The sequence below is a fragment of the Gallus gallus genome, chromosome 4 (genome assembly GCF_016699485.2).
Source record: "Gallus gallus isolate bGalGal1 chromosome 4, bGalGal1.mat.broiler.GRCg7b, whole genome shotgun sequence".
Taxonomy (NCBI): domain Eukaryota; kingdom Metazoa; phylum Chordata; class Aves; order Galliformes; family Phasianidae; genus Gallus; species Gallus gallus.
The window spans coordinates 59,201,903-59,220,766 of NC_052535.1; the positions used below are offsets into that span (position 1 = coordinate 59,201,903).

The 18,864-nt window shown below is 42.5% G+C and overlaps 1 protein-coding gene and 1 long non-coding RNA gene across 5 annotated transcripts in view; one reads left to right on the plus strand and one right to left on the minus strand.

Annotated features, from left to right (window-relative positions):
* The first annotated feature begins 5,894 nt into the window (after positions 1-5,894).
* RAP1GDS1 (Rap1 GTPase-GDP dissociation stimulator 1) overlaps positions 5,895-18,864 on the plus strand; it is an 89,179-nt gene continuing 76,209 nt past the window's right edge. For all 4 annotated transcript variants that reach the window (XM_046940155.1, XM_046940156.1, NM_001031150.3 and 1 more), the window contains exon 1: positions 5,895-6,140. In XM_046940155.1, coding sequence (XP_046796111.1) covers positions 6,137-6,140 — 4 coding nt within the window. In that variant the 5' untranslated portion in view covers positions 5,895-6,136. The remainder of the gene's footprint in view (positions 6,141-18,864) is intronic.
* The window catches only part of LOC107053275, a 42,152-nt gene continuing 29,444 nt past the window's right edge, over positions 6,157-18,864 (minus strand). The window contains exons 10-14 of the long non-coding RNA XR_005859692.2: positions 18,487-18,556; positions 18,282-18,340; positions 15,178-17,420; positions 13,788-13,883; positions 6,157-11,315 (exon numbers count right to left, since the gene is read on the minus strand). This is a non-coding gene — a long non-coding RNA (uncharacterized LOC107053275). The remainder of the gene's footprint in view (positions 11,316-13,787; positions 13,884-15,177; positions 17,421-18,281; positions 18,341-18,486; positions 18,557-18,864) is intronic.

Below are 18,864 nucleotides of genomic sequence, written 5' to 3' on the forward strand. Positions count from 1 at the left end.
GGAGCAAATGGAGTCAAAACAGAGAGAGTTTAAAAGTACACAGAAATCCACTGGATTGCAATGTTGGAAGAATAGCAAAAGATTGGGGAGAGGGGGGAGGGAGAAAAAAAAAAAACGAAAAGGAAAAGGAAAAGGAAAAGGAAAAGGAAAAGGAAAAGGAAAAGGAAAAGGAAAAGGAAAAGGAAAAGGAAAAGGAAAAGGAAAAGGAAAAGGAAAAGGAAAAGAGCTGTTCTATACACATCCCAAATGTCCTGTTTGAGTTCTGAGAGCTTACTGATGTTGAAGCATAGCAGTATTGAACCTGGCAGTGTGAAAAAACCTGTGAGCTACAGAAAAGTGAGTCTTTTTCTCTTTTGTGTGTGTGTATATATATATATATATATAGCTATTTTATTTTGCTTGAACACATACAGTAAACAACAGATCAATTCTTACCTATCCGTTGATGAAATGCTGTCCTCATGCAAAGACAATCACAAATCATAGCACAAAATATGAAAGGTAGGACTTAAAACAGATATTTTTTGTTAGAATCCCCTAAAATATCCTTTTCCTTATATTGCAGTCTCTTGTTCTATGCATCTTTCTAAGATGCGTAAAAGCATCTTAGATGCATATGGATGCATATTCTTTTAATGCATATGAATGCATAAAAACATTCAGTAAAGCACTGGCTTTACCGGGCTACTTCATTCACAATAATTATTGTGTAGGTGGGATTCAAAGGACCTCAGCATTACGCACAGAATCTGTTGTTACAAATTAGGAATTGCTCATGTGGCTTAGTTTTATTTGCAACAAAGTAGAGAGATAAAAGCACAGAAGCAAATAGAAAATAATTGTCCCACTAAAAGAGTAATGCCATTTGCATAGTGACAAATTATAACATGTAACTCTCAAATGCTTCATAGCAGTCAAATAGAAAACACTGTAACAAATTCTACCACGGATGTGCGCACTTCATTGGGCTAAATTAGGAAATGTGACTTGAGTAACAAAAGACAAACTGAAGATACGCAATTAAAAACGAACAGCAGTGCCATTGCTTTGTGCACTTAACTCCAAAACTGGCCTTTATCCTGGAACACAAATATATGTTGGCACTTATTCAGGGATAGGGGTATCAATCTATATATATATTTTTCCAGTTCATTTCATATTCCTATGACTTGAGCAGGAAAATAACTAAAAGCAGCTGATGATAGTCATGAGGAATGCACTTACAGAAGAGATAGAGATCTTCATGGACAAAACCTATTTGTACTTTAGTCTCTCATTTTTATGGCATTTAAATTGTCTAAAGAGAGCAGATTTCCTGCCTCCCCACTTGAGGGGATGTAAGGATCACAGGATCACATAGATCACAGAATCGTAGGGGTTGGAAGGGACCTCTGGAGATCATCTAGACCAAAGCTAGTTCATCCTTTCCTGCTTTCTTCCACGAGCCCTCTCGTGGAATAGGGATAATGTCAGGAGCGATAGGATCATCTGTGTAACACAGGCTGCTATACTTAACCTAAATGTTTCATGGATCAGTCTGACTTTACTCTCCTGACTGCTGAAGAGATTTGGTCAAATACAGCTGTGTACCACCACTGAAGAATGGGAACCACCACCAGGTTGCCATACTGGTTACCACACCAACAGGCAGCTAAATACCACATGGCTCTGCCACTCCTCCAGCTCAGGAGAGGGGGAGAAAATATGATGAAGAAAGCAGATGGTTTGAGATAGGGACATTGCTCACCAATAACCACCACAGGTAAAACAGACTTAGCATAGGGGAGATTAACGTAATTTATTGTCTGTTGCTAACAGACTTGAGCAGTGAGAAGTAAAAGCAAACTAAAACCTCCTTCCCCCATCCTCTTCTGCTTCATCTTCCTGAGAGGCTCAGAGGGATGGGGAATGGTGGACAGCCTGCTCCACTATGGGCCTCTCCTGGGCTGCAGGGAAGCTCTGCTCACAGAGGCCATCCCTGAAGCCCCCTACTACCTAAACCTTGTCATGTAAACCCAGTGCACATACCCAAGACAGCTGCATGGCTGGACATCAGTTAGGTGAGATTTACAGAGAGAATCCAGGTAGTGAAGTAAAAGACAAATACATTCAAGGCCCCTACCAACCTATCCTGGGAGTAAGGACTTTCCCAAGCCCAGATTCTGTGACTAGGTCATCTAATTTGATTTTAGACTTAAAAATTTTCTCGGAACAAGTTTACCCTCCAGTTGCTTTCCTATCTGCTGGCTGTGGGAAAGTCATAAGATAGAAAAATTAAAACATGGGAAGCTAACAGAAATAATGCAAGTGACGAGCTTCATTTGATAGGAAGGAGGAAAAGACTCCTTCTTGTGTAGGAAACCTCCTGCAGCTCTGAAAAGTAAAACTATCCTGCTGCCACTGTCTTCGTGTTATAAATGTTCCAAGCACAAATGGGCCTTATTACTTCCCCCAGCAATTGGGAAGAAAGAGGGAGGCATTATCCATTCAGAAAGACACAAATTTTCAGGCCAGAAAGGGTTTCTGCAATATTTGAGCTTGACCAGCAGTGTATGCACTCTCTCATACAACACATGCAGTATTTTCCTTCAGCTGAAGTAAAGCTTTGCTTTTTGAACAATAGGTAAGCTGCGTGTGAAAACAAGCAAACAAATAAACATGAGGTTCTCAGCTTTCACTTTTTCAGGTCAGTCATTCTGATATTTAAATTGCACTTACAGCTATGAAATTATACCTTATGTTAAGGTTTGTGTTCTCTAATTTCAAGTTCCAGCACTTGCCAGTAAGACTTTATCACAAATACTTACACACCGGATATGGGAACATGAATGAGTTATCACAGGACAAGGTCACGTTAGCTTCTGTATTAACAACTGTTCTTACCCCGTGGAAAATATGAGGCAACTTGCTCTCAGTGGCAGCAAATAGCTAGCAAACATCAAGTCACCTTTGTGGACAGTCTTTCCCTGATCATACTTTGTCATCATCTTCCCATTCACGTATTACAGGAAGACATCAAGAAATGGCTTGTCCTGGTTTCTGAGTGCAAGTTCACAGACAGCACTGCAGCATCTCCACCTCTAGTTCTACAAGAACTAAAATTTCTCACAGTGCCAGGACTCAGTGTTGCTTGTGCCTCTCGTAGGAAGCAAGGGGTAAAGCACTGCCCACACTTCACGCTTTGTCCTCCTTTTCGTATGGAACAATTTATGATAGCCTATTCCTGTCAGATGATCCAAATTCTACTAAGTTATGGAGATATCAACCATATCACATTTCCCCATGTATTTGAGCATCCCAGCATCCTCTTGTCAATCATGCAGGTTTCTAACATTAGTACAGAGGCAATTAGAAGATATTCCTTACATGCACCTTTGTGCCAAATTAAATTAGATAACGCATGTGAGAAGATTTTCAAGGAGATGCTCTGTCAGGGGTGAGGAGATGTGCTGAGAATGTGAATCTGATGCAAGATGTGAGACTGAGAATTCATGAAGTAGTAAGCACTGGAAAGTCACTTTGACCCAATTTTCTTGCAGAACATCAGATATAGTCAGTACTCGGGAGCACAGAGACATCACTAGTAACTGCTTTGTAATTTCTCAGTCTACAACACGATTTTCACAGCTGCATTACAACTGCAGAAATAAGCAGCGATCTCATCAGCTGAAATCTACAGAATGTGCTCGTATGGCTTTCTTCCTCGTTTCTACTGCAAATGTCACATTGCTTCTAGTTCCCAGCTTTTCTCAAAAACTTGGTTCTTTAAATTAATTTTTTCCTTGATGAATACATCAAGGATACCATCATTTCATTGCTTTTAATGAGACATTCTCACGGGCATCACTGCGTTGTACTATACAGCTGCTTATCTCATTAAAAAAGATAGTACACTGCACTGGTTTAGCATATTGTCATTTACGGCTACGGCATCTAAAAAGCCTGATGGCACAAAGGTTTCCTGTGTACGCTCTTGGAGATGGAAATTCCTCTCCTAAAGTCTCCTCACCCTTTTGCAATATACCGCATGTAGCCATACATACAGGTCTGTCATTCTGCTGCAAGAAAGGCTGTTTTGATTTGGGTTTTATTTACTTAGTTATTTATCTTTCACAACAGTACCATTGTTCTGTTGTAAACTTGTATCTAACTGAGAACCTGAACATTTCCTACAATTTTCTACAATTAATATTTGGTCCAAACAGCCCCAAGTTTCGGGCAGTAGCTTTAGATCTACTAAAAACAGCAATAACCAAAGATGCTCCATAGTACCAGGCCTCTTACTGGCAATTCCTCAAAAGCAGAGCCCTCTGGAAGTCACTGTTTCCAAAATCCTCTCTCAGAGCAGGTAACACCGTTCCCTTCCTGGGCTTTGCGAAGATTGGTGTGTATTTCAGTTAAGACATGCAAGTACACTCATCAAACCCATACATTTTTAGAGAATGCTCTGATCTACCCCAGGTACCCAAATGAGCGATAAGATGGAGAAACATGTGGGAAAATATCCTCCATGATCCCTCAGAGATGGGTCAGTGACAACAGAAGTTCACTGCCTTTTTCCCCAGACAAGAGAAGGAAACATCTGGGGGACAGTTATAAAGCCAGAGGAAAAGCTTTTGCCAACAGAAGGGAATAAGGAGGCAAAAACGTAAGAGACAAAGTTCAGGCTTGATTTTAAAATAGTTGAAGGCAGAATAAGGCAGCAACTTTTCACCACTTAGATTCATCTAAGAACTGCTGTATTTTATTAGGGATTAAATTGGGCAAACTCTGCAGGCAAAACACAAACGTGTTCTGCTTTGAATGAATTTTCTGCAGTCTCAATGCAACGAAGCCTTTCAGTTGTATAACCATAGTAAAAACACGGTCATTTCCAACATCAGCTGACCATAAAGCTACCTATCTTCAGGATCAAGTTCTGCACCAAGGGACAGTGGTTAACCCCGCTGAAGTCAACTGCAAAATCCTGCTGATGTCAGAAGGAAAGACGTGGTGAATCGCCCAGCTACAGCGGTGTAAATGGACAAACCTCAGAGCATTCGTTTTGTGCCGCACAGAAGGGCCGGCAAATGAGTCTTTGCTTGTCATGTCCCACCGCCCCTCCTCAGGCACAAAAGCTCCCGAGCCCTCTTCCAGGGAGGACCCCCCGGAAGCTGCCGGCTGCCACTCGTGCACCTCGGGGCTGACTCAGCTGCAGCTGCTTTTTCCCCCTCGCTCCTCCTTGCTACGCCCGCTGCCCGTGCTTGTGGAGCAACAAGACTCTCTGACTCTTTCGTCCTACCCTGCCTAACGTGGCATTTACTCGAGTAAAACTGCGAATAAGGGAAGATTTGAAGAAAGCGAAATCGCTCCGAATGTTACCACGTTGTTAACGCAAGGGCTCCCAGTGAAAGCGATACAACGCGAGGACTGTAAAAGTAAAGCGTTCCCGACTGCTCGCTGTGCTACAGAGACTGAACATCCCAGGGCGGAGAGGAGGGGGGGATCACAGAGATTCATTCTCACGTTAAAAATGTCCTCCGCACACAACTACCGCGGGCAGAAGCCTTTCGCTTTCGACCTCGCAGTTCCCAGCATCGCTTCAGCAAAACGTACGGCTTAAGACAACGGCTATTTGCCCGGCAGCTCCCTCCCTTTCTCCGCCGATCCACGTTCACGGGGTCCATCTCGCACCGCTCGCCCCCCGGCTCAGCCCTCCCTTCGGGCAAAGGGCCGCCTGACAGAGCCCGAGGAGCCCGCCAACAGCCCCCATCCTCCGCGCCGCCACCCCTCAGCCCCGCTAACAAAGGCGGCGCGGGACCGCCGCAACCCCCGCCGGCACCGCCCTCGGCTCCCTCCTTCCCCGCCCCTCCCGCGGCCAGGCCGGCCCCGCGCCGCCTCCTCCGTGCCCGCCCGCCCCTCCCCGGCGGCGGCAGCGGCAGCGGCACGGCAGGGTGCCGCCGGGCGGGCGGGGTGTCTCCCAGGCGGCCTTGCCCGGATGTGCTACCCTGACTCATAGCCGCGCCGCACGCAGCCTCCGCGCCGCTGCCGCGCTCGCCCCGCTCCGCTCCGTTCCGCGCACAGCTCTCCCGCGCCTCCCCGAGAGGCGGCGGTGGCTCCGGGAGGAGGGGAAGGAGGAGGAGGCCGCGGCGCCACCATGGGTGAGTCCCCGCTGCGCAGCCCCCGCTGCCGCCCCTCTGCCCCCAGAGGCCGCCGCCCGAGCTCGGCGCAACTTCCCCGCCGGCTGCGGGGCTCGGAGCGCGCGGCCCCCGCGGCGCAAAGTTTCCGCGGCGCCCCGGCTCCGCGCAGGCCGGGCCGCCCCGATCCGCACGCGGAGGGCGAGGGGGGCCGCCTGCCCGCGTGCTGAGGGCGGCTCGGGGCACGGAGTTACGTAAGGCGGCCCCGGGACCTCTCGCCGACCGCTGCTGGCGTGACGGAGGCGGTCGGGGTAACGCGTTGGGAAGGTTGCGCTGCGGTCCCTGTCCGCTGTTGGAGAAAGACGTAAGGATCTTCGTGTTGCTCCGGCTGTGAGGAAGAGCGTTACTCGTGCCTCCGAATGCAGCCATGTTACCTCTGCCTTTTTTTTTTTCCCCCCCTCTCTTAATGTTGTGAATTAAGTAGTTTCGCACCGATCGCCGCTTGGATGGAGCTTCCAGCGAACCGCGCGTGAACCCAGGGAGCGCAGCGTTTCATCGCCTTTACAGAGCGCTCGCTGGGTTCCTCCTCGCTTCCCCACCTCCTCCTCTTTGCACAGTACGGCGCCCGGCAGCCACCGTCAGGTTCCCCACACAGCTGGCTGCAGTGTGGGCGCCAGGGCAGGGGCGGCCCTGCCGGCCTGCGTGGCACTGCGCTCTGGGCCGTGGATCCCCGGGGCGAGGAGCTCCGTGTGCTTTGCGGGCAGGGCAAGGGGCTGGCAGTGGCTGACTTCGGCTCAGGGCTTTGACATCAGCACTTCCTGCAGCCTCAGGTGCTGCACCGTTTAGTTTCTTTTTGCAGATCACGCACATCTTTCAACTAGAAGTTTCCATGGGAAGAAGCACTTGCAGTGCCTCAGTTTTCGTGGCCGTGGGATGGGATAAATACTTGTTTGCTTCCTTTAAAGCGATGGAGAACTTCAGGAGAACGGTTGCAGATAGAAGCTGCCAGGGTCAGGCATGAAGGAGAGCTGTCAGGTTTGCTCAGAATAAGGAACAACTCCAACAGTGTAGCAAAGGCCTCTTTTCATGCACCGAGACACCAGGATTTAATGAGACTATATTTCCTGTCTCTGTTCACAAAGTCTGGCTGCTAATCTGAGTATTCTGGTCAAAGTACAGATGTGACCAACTCTATTTTGGCTCCCCCCCAAAAAAAACTTCACAGCGTTAGCTAAAACCTCTTCAGAAAAGCTGATGCAGAATTAGTGCAGCACTCTGTTTTAGGTGAGACTACATCTCAGCTGCAGACAAGTTTGAAAACAGCTTGCTGTATAAGTGAGAGTCATTCAAATGTTTTCAGGAAGACTGGATTTTTCTCTAGAATCTGTCATTGCCCATAGCTGACCAGAGGTTGCTTGTGAAAATACAGGGGAAACCTTTGTTTCCCCACTCCTTTGCATATTGGGGCCTGACTCCCTTGCCCTTAAGAATCCAGGCAGACTACAGCCTCTGCAGCAGCTCTTGTTGCTCTAAAGAGCAAAGACTGAAATCAGTTTCACCTTGGCTAGCAGCTAACTATGCCTTCTGCTGTTGAAGATCCACGTTCAAGCTCAAACAATCAATGCAATAGCTTCCCCCATTCTGCTTATAGCATTCTTTTGGGTACTGCGTCGCATAACAGCTGCAAATCCATAGAATTGGAGTGGGGATGAATATTTGCAGTGTTTAATTTGTTCTTCCTGTGACTTGCACTACATTCCATAAATCATGCTCAACAAACAGGCATTTGTAGCAGAGCGCGGTAATGCCTTACAGTTAAGCATATGCTTTATTCTGTGTTCAAAAAGGCAGGCTTAGTATTAGCTGATCTGTATACTGGTGATATAAAATGGAAAGCTAAGTAAGTATATTTTAATTCCAGTCAAAAGATTTCTGCCACTAAAAATATTTGTGCATATATGGATCCGCATTATCTTTGCTGAATAGAAATCTCTCTGCTGCCACTTCAGCCCCAAGCGTGTATTCCTCTGAAGTCATTCTCATGGCAGTCATTTCCTCCTAGAGGACTGTGGGTTCCTCTCATTAATATCGGTTCTTCCCCAGATTGTCACTTCTGTTGCTTGTACTTATGTAGTTTTTGAAGTCATGTACACAGAATGGCACAGTTTCAACAACATTCATCTCTTGGCTTTGTGAGACAAGTTGCTGAAGTGCTCCTGGTAGCAAAACGCTGAGTACTTTAGACAACGTGTGCTATGCCTCTTGTTTTGTAAGAACAATTACAGGTTTTTACTTTTCAGTTGCTGACGTCATGCCTCAGTTTCCTGATGAACAGCCCCTTTCTCTGGTCAGTTTTCGTCTTTTAACCTCCGAAACCACAACCTGCATGCTCTGTCATGAGCTCCCTGTGGCCAGGCAGGTTTTACTGTTTTCAGGCAGTCGTCATTCCACAAACGCAAATCTGTAAGATTAATCAGTATTATGCATTGACCACTCAACACTAATGCACTGGCCCCAAAAGATGGAGAAACATCAGCTGTGAGAGTTCATATACCAAACAGAAATACAGATTACACACAAAATTATTTTTATGGTACGTATCAGTTGCAGGTTGAAATATAGATATTATGATCAGTACCAGTGAAAGCTCATGAAAAACATTCCTGCATTTCAGTGCACCGGTTGTGTTAGCAAGAAATGGAAGGTGGCCTCTGTTCTGATGAAGCTTAACATGTACCCGAGTGCTTAGCTGGGCAACAAACCATGAAATCAACCTGCCAGTTGCACGAGGAGGTCGAGGAACTTCTTAGGTTCTCTTTACAATACCTAGCACTAATATCATGGTGATGAGATGCAGGAGATACACAGGCTATAATGTAAATGGCTACTGTACATTTGGTTACAGTTGTCAGAACAAAGGCTTATGTTGCCCTTCTCCTCCCAGGACACTACATTTCCTCTCCTAGTTTTCATACAGAGTTACTGCAGATGTCAGGCTTTGTGGCCAGCCTGGTGGCTGTGAGCTCCAGATCAGAATGTCACAAACCACCGCCTGTGTTCATGATATTGTCTCACTCAGTAAAGGTGGCAGAAGGGAGTGAATATTCAGGCATGGCTGTGTGCAATACCACTTTTGGGAAGATGGGAATAAGCCTGTGTGGTTTTTTTGTGAGTAATCAATAGCCTTACATAGGAGAGGAATGAAAAAGTCATCCTCTTTGAAAACAATTCTGCTAGTTTTCTTACAAGAGATGCAAGTCACCTTCATAGATTGCTTGTAAAAGTGATATATTTCTTGCACAAAAAGATAATTTTTAATTATTTTAAAGCTCTTGCAAAAACAGTGGCGGTTCGTATAATGCTAGCATGTTAGTTTTACCCAGCAGCAATACACCAGTTTAAGCCAGTGTGAGATGTATTAGTGTTTCCCAAAGACAAGACTGCATTTGGCAAAAACCTTGTCTTGAAAATACAAAGGCAGAAGAAACTGATTTTAAGCTATGGCTCTGTTTCTTCCTCAAATAATGTTCCTCAGAGTGTGCCTCTGAAGCAGCCAGAGAGGTTAGGTTAGTTCTGACTTCTCTATCTTAACAAATACTGTTCCTATTTTCAGGCCGATGGTTGTGATCTTTTGTTATTACATAAAATGAAAACCAATCAATTTTGTCTCCTGCTTTAGGTTAAAGGCTTCATTCAAAAGTATGTTTCCTAAGAAAGGAATATGCAATGGTAGCTTCAGAAGTCTGTAAGGAACATTTGGCTGTGTAGTCAAAATAAAAGTGGGAAGAGAAAGGGCAAAAGAACAGATGAAACCTGAAGGAAACAAAACACTGATAATGAAAATGAGAAAGTTACCAAGACAAGAATAGAAAGAACAAAAATCCCTTAAAGGAAATATGTGGAGGGAGAGAAATACTAGAAGCAAAGGAAAGACAGGGTAAGGAATAAATGAATGGAACGACAGAGAACAGAAATGGCAGAAGGAAATTAGGAGCTCTATTCCTGATCCACTCCCAACTCCCAGTTTGAGAAAATAGCCAGGGAATGAAAGATGTAGATAAAATCAGAGCATTTTTACCCTCTTTCTTTGTAATTCATTCTGGCTGCAGCTGACAATCCTTGAGAAGATTCATTATAATTCTCTGCCTTCCTCAAGTGAAGCTGATCTATTTCTGGAAGTTCTGAGAACTTAATTATTTATGAATATGTAAAAGATAAATAAATATGCGATTAACATAAACTAACATTTGTTCAATAAAGGACAGAATAATGTTGTCACCATTTGACACGAGAGAAAGCTCTGATGTTCCATGTGTGCACCAGGAGGTTGGTCATGGTCCTTAACTGTGTTGCAGGATGCGGGTTGTGTGTTAAGGACATTAATTGGTGACCTAATTACTTACGTAAGAGAAAACCCACTTTTGCCTGCTGACAAGTCCACCCAGGTCTGTGTTTTAAAGAGAAATATTCCAGCTGTCTTTATGCTGTTGGACGCGTTATGTTTCAGACAGTACCTCACTTCCAGATTAAAATTGATTAGTAACTACATATAAACTTCTGAAAATTAAAATCTTGTGTGCCTTCTCCAGCTGCTGGTGAAATTTTTTTAATGACTGTTTGAATCTTAATTAGGCAAGGAGCTTTTCCTACGAAGGGATTTTGTCCTTGCAGTGAAGCTGCTACATATAATCTCACAGGGCCTCTTCTTGTTAAATACGGTCTGGAAACTTGTTTCTGTTTACAAATTTTAATGATAGCAACCAGATGGAATTGGTTTTGGTAGAGTAAGATGATTGTAAAAAAACAAACAAACAAAAAAACCCAATAACACAGACTTTTGATCACTGAAGTTCCACTTAGTCCAAAAAATAGCTGATACATCTTGGAATTTTCATGTGCTCTAGATATGCCTAACTGAATTTGTAAACTCTCTGAAACAAATGGCTTTGGTTCAAGGAGCTTCAAAGCTGTGCACACAGCCTGGTGACATTTGTTCAGTCTGAGAGTCGCAGTTCCGCTTTAGGGAGCTTTGAAGCTGTGCAGAAACCCTGGTGATCTCAGCCTGCTCTTAAGCTGGAGTTCAAGAAGATTATGGGCTCAGCAGACACCCGGTAGAATTTGGCAAATGTATAAATCAGATAACTGCCATTCACTTACCTTCAGGTGGAGGATGGGGTTTAGTGAAGGATTCTTTGAGACCTGCAAATACATACACAGTGCACATTAACTATTCGCTTAAGCACATGTCTCAGAAACGTCCCTGACTTGAAACACTTTTAGATATTTCTTAGGAGAATTTGAAAAGATGCATCAGGAAATAAACATCTGTGTGTATGTGTCTGTTGCAGCTGGAATTCAAAACGTGTACAAATAGAGGAAAAAGTAGATGTCTACATGAAGTTGCGTTAATATTTGCAGCCTAAAATGAATAAAATGAGAGCATTTCAAGCTTTCCATCTCTAGGTTAGACAAACCTATTATAAAGATTACACTTACACATCCATAAATAAGGAGAAAAACCCACTCTTTTGCAAAGGAAATATTTTACTTGATCTCTTTTAATACTTAGTCCTATTTTCCTCATATTTCAAATCCCTTAACAAGCTTACTGCTTCCTAATTATGTATTATGGGAACATCTGAGGCATAGGTCAGTTCTGAGCTTTTGTTAAGACACCAAATCATTCCTTGTGTGAGTGATAGCTCCATGAGATTCATTATAGTTAGTCACAGTTGCATACATTCATCAGTTGGTTTTGGCCTCTGCTACTTGCCAGCTTGAATTTGCCACGTTTGTTTGTTAATTTTTGCGTTAATTTTTTTGTTTACATTTCCTGTCAATTGATTTGGATTTGGCAATCCATGTCAGTATCTGATTAAATGCGGTTAAGCAGGTGTTTAAGCTCACATGGTGAATAAGCAGCCTGTCTTTCAGCCTTATCGCCTTTGCTTTTGCAAATATACTTGGGAGTAAGACTGGACAGAGAGAAATACGTGAGTGAGAGAGATGGAGACTGAATGAGAAGGCCCAGGCTCATGGAGGAGATAGCAAACAACAGGATGTTCAGCATGATGAGGATTGAACAGAACTTTGGAGAAATACGCTGGGGCTGCCAATAGCTGTGAGAAACAACAGGCCTTTGTTGGTACTTAAGGAGTCTGTGCCCATTGTCAGCTTCTTCTGCATTTTTACGGCTCTCCTGGTACATTAATGTGGGAGCATCAGATACAAAGCCTACAGTTAAAAACCCTGTCCTCATTGCATTCTTCACCTTTCAGTGAAGGTCTTTCTCTCTCCAATATCCCAGTCCAAAAATAACCCCACATCTGGCAGCATTAATCCTTCCCTCATCATATCTTAAAGTAAGGAGGGGGGCTGCAGTTCAAAGAAAACTCTCTCATAGACAGCATGTTACAAACTCCCATCCGCCCTTAACTGTATCCAGACTAGGAACTAAAACTGCTTTGTATCATATGGATTAACACTGTGACAATGGTTTGTAGCTGGAAGCTTAAAATTTTTCTAGCTTGAGCATAAATATAACCAGACATGAAAGAGGAGCACCTGCGAGGCCTGTGGTCTCCAGGTTCAGTGGAGCGTTTGGCTGAGGTGAGCACGGTGCTGAGTGCGGCCTGCTGTCTGGCAGCCAGGAACTGCTCTTGAGAGCGTATTTAGAAACATTTCCTGTCTTTGGTGTTGTACCAGTCTCATGACATGACAGTCCAGTGGCTTTAGCAGAACTGTTTCAGCATTTCTAGTTTTAGAAGCAACCTTACAAGTACATGTCACTATTTCAGGGCTAGTAGCGCTCCTGTTCCCTTCCCTGAGTTCATGCCTGTATCCCTTCTCTGTTGCGAAACCCAAGATGATCTCAATTTGCAGAGCCCAGTGCCCTGCAGGCAAAACCGAGTTCAGCACCGCCAAATAGCTCCTTGTGCTGCATGAAGGCTCTGGAACGATTTCCTTAAATCAAAACGCTGTTTTATCTTGACAGCAGGAACAAAGCATGCAAAGAGAAAAGGGCTTTAAAACCAAAGCAGGAGTGTACACATCTTTCTTATCCAAATCTTTCCTGTCCACAGAATGTTTAACTTACACCTGCTGGGCCTCTGGAGGAACTGACTGAAGTCAGTCTTCTGAGCCTAGTGTACGTAGAAATAGCATCTTCAAAGTTGTGACCCCTTCCCCAGGCATAGCCCTTTCTGAGAATTTTAAGAGGAAATGCAGGGAATGAACATGACCATCAGGAGGAGCGACACAGCAGTGAGTTGTCTTAGGGATATTTCACGCTTGCTCCCTCCTTTCTTAAGTAACAAGTAGCCATAATGCTTCCTCCTTTTACTCCCATCTCTTCTGTCTTTATGCACTGAATCAATTTTAGGATCAGGCTGTAGTTCTACCAGAGGGGAAAAAAAAAAAAAAAGCAAACTACAACAGAAAATTGGCCAGTGAAGGCATTCATTGTAAAAACATCTACTGTGATTAAATGAATTTAGAAATACATTTAATAGGCTTTATATACAAATATATTTGATCTCACCCTGCAGAACCTGTTGAGCCTTTGTTCCTGCATCTCCTTAGAGGGGGATACAGACATGCTGGCTCCTGCCACATGAAATTTGGAGGAAAGCAGAGAAATGATGGAGACTGAGAGCAAGATACTCAACATACCCATAAAGAATGGCTGACAGGAACCGAGGAAATTCAGTTGTTCTTTGTTGGTGGTGGTGGTGGTGTTTTAAACCATTGCAGTACAAATTCCATCACCTGTTTACAGCAGGATAGTACTTCAGTTAAATCAGGTATACTAATCATTAAGTTTACATGCAGCAGTGCCCAAACAACTCGTGTACTTTCCAGGCAAAACCCACATTTCTCTATCTGATGCTATAATGTCCTTATTTTCTTCAAGTCATTTCTTTTTTTTTTTTTTTTTTTTTTTAAGCTAAGAATCATTTCTTACTCTTCCCACTCTCTTCCACAGCCATTCTATTCCTTTAGTCCCTTGCTAAACCCCTTATTTCATTGCCCAGTTCTCTGTAACATCTTCCTCCTCTCTGCCTCCTCCAGTTGTCTGTTCTTTTCTGTCTTTCCTCCCATCTCCCACTCTCTCCTCTTCTGGTTCTGTCCTTATTAATTATCTGACAGCTTCTTCCTTCATACCCGTTCCACTATCTTTGTTAGAGAAAGAATTGAAAAACTGGTGTTCCACTTTCTAATTTTCAAGAACAGAAGGTTTTTGGTTTTTATTTTCTTCTTAGTTAAATACCAGCTAGCTAAAACCAGTTTGAAATCAGTTTTTAGTTTTGCCTAACGTACAATAAGCAAAACTGCATGAAAGAATGTATCTTGTAGGAAAGAAACAGCACAGAATTGGGTCCTACTCATGTAAATGCTATTTATACAGCATTCTTGTACCCACACAAAGCCCACACTGAGTACCACTGAAGTCACCGGGATCCTGCTTTTCTGACTCAGCTATAATGGGCCTCAAACTATACGGTTTTGGTGAAACTGTGCAAAATGGTATGTATTGTCCCAGAGAAATACACTTAGAAATATTGGCTCTCCAGCTTATGCAGTTGGGAGGATAGAAATGCCACACATTGGGCTAATTTTGAGAAGCACTGTTGAAATGTCTTTTTTTTTTTTTTTTTTTTTTTGTAAGTAAGGTACTATGCTGGTGTATAGCATGTGAAGAAATGAAGAAAACCATATTCTGTGCTGAAAAAGATGATCTGTTGAACTCTTTTTTTCTTAAAAATTGATGGAATTGTAATTTGTTATTTCAAAGACAAAACCAATTTAACATGAAGATAACAGAACATCATCCTGTAAAAGGGATAGTAAGCACGATGTCATAAGCTATTAATATACATAAAGTTCTGTCTTGTAGCAGCATAAGAAAAAAGAAAAAATATGTTTCAGAAATGCATTTTGCAGCCATTAGTATTTTGGTATTTTGGTATTTTCTGATATTCCCAGAAAATGTTAGGAATCCCTCTCTCTAAGACTTACACGCATTATGCTTCTAATGCCACATTAGAATGTGGATACTTACTGCTCCACAGGCAAGAATGCTGTAGGAGGAACAAAAAAACGATTCAGTGCACTTCCTCAGAATGCATCATCATCCCAGAAATGATCTGAAGTGCTTGTTTATGTTTATGAAGGCTATAACTTCTCCTTTTACAAGGAGAGTGAAGGCATCACAGTTTCTGTTTCTGGCTGTTAAGAATAAGGCAGAAGTTAAGATTTCTCGTACAGTCTCTGAAAGAGTTCTCCTGTGAACGTAAAATTGGAGTTCTGTGCATGTACCCAGTTCAAAACAGATGGCTGGGGGAAAAAATGCCCTAGATAATACAGCACTTTATTTTTGTTCTTCTTTTTGTTGTTGTTTTCTTTTTCAAAACGTTTATTAGGTTGTCTTTCTGATACTAGATAGCCTGTGTGATAAAAAGCAACAGATGTGAGCTGCTGGATTACGTTTAGCACACTCAGATTCTGAACAGTTCAGCGCACTCAGGCATTGCAGCAAACAAGGTGTCAGTTAGAAGCCAGCACACTTCAGCAACTTTTAAACTGCTTGCTTTTCTAAAATCAGAAATGGTCATCAACAAAACAGATCTTTGGCTGTACACAGAGAACTTTTTCAGAAAGCTGATTAATGGGCACATTTTACAAAATGACTTCAGGTTTGGCAAGTTGTTTGAAAAACGGCCTTTTCTTTTGGACCCTTTTTTTGTCTTAAAAATAAGTAGATGAGACTACTAATATTTTTTTTCCCCGTTACTGAAAATATATTTCCTACAATCAGAAACATGCTGAGGAGCCTGCATGCAGATTAAGTTTGGACTGCATTTGGGGTTGCAGAGATGTAAGTTTCAGATCAAAGCTTAGGTATCAAAATTGAAAATTTGGGAAATCTTGCAAGTTCCCTCTTGATATTTCCCTATTATTTCTCCCCAGACTCCTGTTCTTCTTGCAAAAGCAGCCACTGTGTCAAAATAGGCCCCTTCTGATTTTGGTCAACAGTTTGGAATGAAAATACAGCAGCAATTTTTGTTTAAGCACTTAATGGTTGGACTCAGAGAAAACATTCAGAATAGGTGGTTATTGTATTCATGTAACAGTACCGGGTTCTGTACTTCTTATGCTTTGATCACAAAGCGTGTGTTGAACTTCAGTGTTCATTTCTAATACCTTAAGGATGCAAGTCCAAGTTTAGAAGGCAAATCCCACTTGTTTACATGAGCTTAGTATTATTCCACTCTGTACCTGTGGAACTAATTTGTCCCCAAAGTCAGCATATCATTTGAATCTTTTCATTAGAGGCGTTTCTGCTGCTTCATCTTACACAACCTAAGGGTAACCTAAAGACATGAGACAAGAAAGTCTGGTTGCTCTGATGTGAAAGGTCTGCATGCCCAATGCAGAACTTATAAAATTGCATTAATTTAATGAAAATAAAGCTTTTTTTCCTGTGCCGAGACATGACATCTTTAAGTTTAATGCAGCAAACTATCAAATAACATTTTTGAATGCGTGTTGTAGATTTAAATGGTGTTGCGTTGCAGTGCTTTAACTGACCTGGTTGCAGAGCATTTGGAAAAGGTAATCCATTGAAACAAGCTTTGCCGCTGAAGCCTCTGTGCAGTCAGATTATGGCCTCAGTTCCCATTGCCCTGTATTATGCATAAAGTGACTGCAAATTTGATTTAAATGGTAACTGGGCCTAAATTGTAGCTTTTATATCCTGTCTGAGCATAAACGACCGTAGGATAATGGGCAATAAAGTGATGGGTAATAAAATGATGTCTATAGTGCCTTCATATCTGAGATGCCTTGAAGAAGTCTTGTTTTTAGATTCCTGTCCTGGTTTAGTAGAATTAATGGTTAGAGATCTGCATAGAGTTTTGGGGGCCGCAGTGACTCACAACTGTGGAAGCCAAAAAAAGCTGCAGATGTTCAGTGTGCTGAAGAATTTGTGGCACCAGGGAATTAGGAGTTGCATTCTCAAAAGGCTGTAGTCACACCAGTGCATCGTGGGATCAGACACAGGTCTGAAGAGATCTGACCTTACATGCATTAGAGAGAAAAGGTAAATGCACTGACCAAGGGTATAAAATAACAGTCCTGAGCTCTAGCATTAAAAGATTCCTCTTAAGAGGGATTTATAAACACTCATTCATTAAAATAGATTCTCATGCAGGACTTACAAGTGAACGGACAGAAGGCTGCTTTTGACCCAGATAGGGACACGGGAAGTAAGCGAAAACTGCTTAGTGATTTCTATCATGAACTCTGAAATACAAAGGCACACAAATAGCCTAAGAAAAGAAATATATAGTGTTCAAAAGAGATATTGGTTCAATATTTATGACGAAGTTTGCTCCCAAAATGTGTTTTTCAGTGTGGCAGTGTACCATTAAGAGAGGTATCAACATGCAAACATCATAATGACTGTTAGAATTAAAAGCAGAATTGTCAGGCTTGAAGGCTTATGTGCAGTCCACAACTCCTTAGTTGCCCCAAGACATAAGGCTTATGGGTATTTTCGTAATTATTTCATTGTATTCACATCAACTCCTAACAATTAGCAGGCTGCAAAATTTCATAGGGTTAATACATTTTTTTGTAGTTCTACTAGTAAACAGTTCACCGAATTGCCTCTGTGGTACTCACGTTCCCTTTGTGTATATGTGTCATGTATCCTAACACATCACCAATTTTGCCTTTTTTTTTTTTTTAACAGTCACATTTAAAATTGTTTCTCACATTTTAAGTTACAGAAATCATGTTTTTTTTTCCAAGAATTCAAATCTTGCTAAAATAAATAAGCCTTATTCCAGCTATTTTTTCTGTATTTGCAACTGAGGAGGACATTGAAAAGGAGTCCACATCAATGCTGTGCTCAGATCCTTCTGGAATAATATGAAGGACTTAGTCACGATCGTTTATAATACACTCACAGTCTTCACATATTTTTTCCAGTGGTAGGACCTACCCTCCATGATATTTTACAGTCATACTGTAAGTCTCCTCATATGTAGGAATTCAGGTAGCACAAAAAATACCTGTACTGCTGAGTAAATGCAAGACAGGAATCTCATAATAATACATAACAATATGTTATTAAAAGAAAGGAAATAATTTTATACATACATATGAATCCTCTTTTATCCATGACTGAGCCCAACACTGTAGAACAAAAGGGTGATTGTCTGTTTAAAAAGAAGAGGAAAAGATCTGTTACCTAAGAGTTAGACAGCAGGAATAGTCAGATCAAGATTTTTCCAGTCTGTGCTCTGCTAATTTATAGCAAGATGTTAACAGTTAACGGTTCTGTCACACAGCAATACAGACTTACCTATAATAAGGATGTCCTACTTGGATGCTCTGTTAGGAAGCCTGTAGTAGAAACAGTGAAGGTGTTCGAGCTGAAATTTGAACAGATTCACAGACTTGTAGAAGGAAAACAGAACTGTCATTTGGAAGGATTTTGAAAAAGGGCTCTAAGGATTTTGAGGAAGGCCAGTGCTATAACCGGCTCAGCTATGATTTTATGTAGCTACATCTTGAAGCCTCCTTAGTCTTTGTGACTTCACTTTAGGCATCTGCAGGGCCACTATTCAGTCACTTTTCATCCTCTTCTTTGGCAGAGTGAGGAAGACCACCTCCCCCAGCCTCACCTTGCACATCACATGCTCTGGGGACAGGCTCATCTTTGGAGCCCTGTCCTACACTT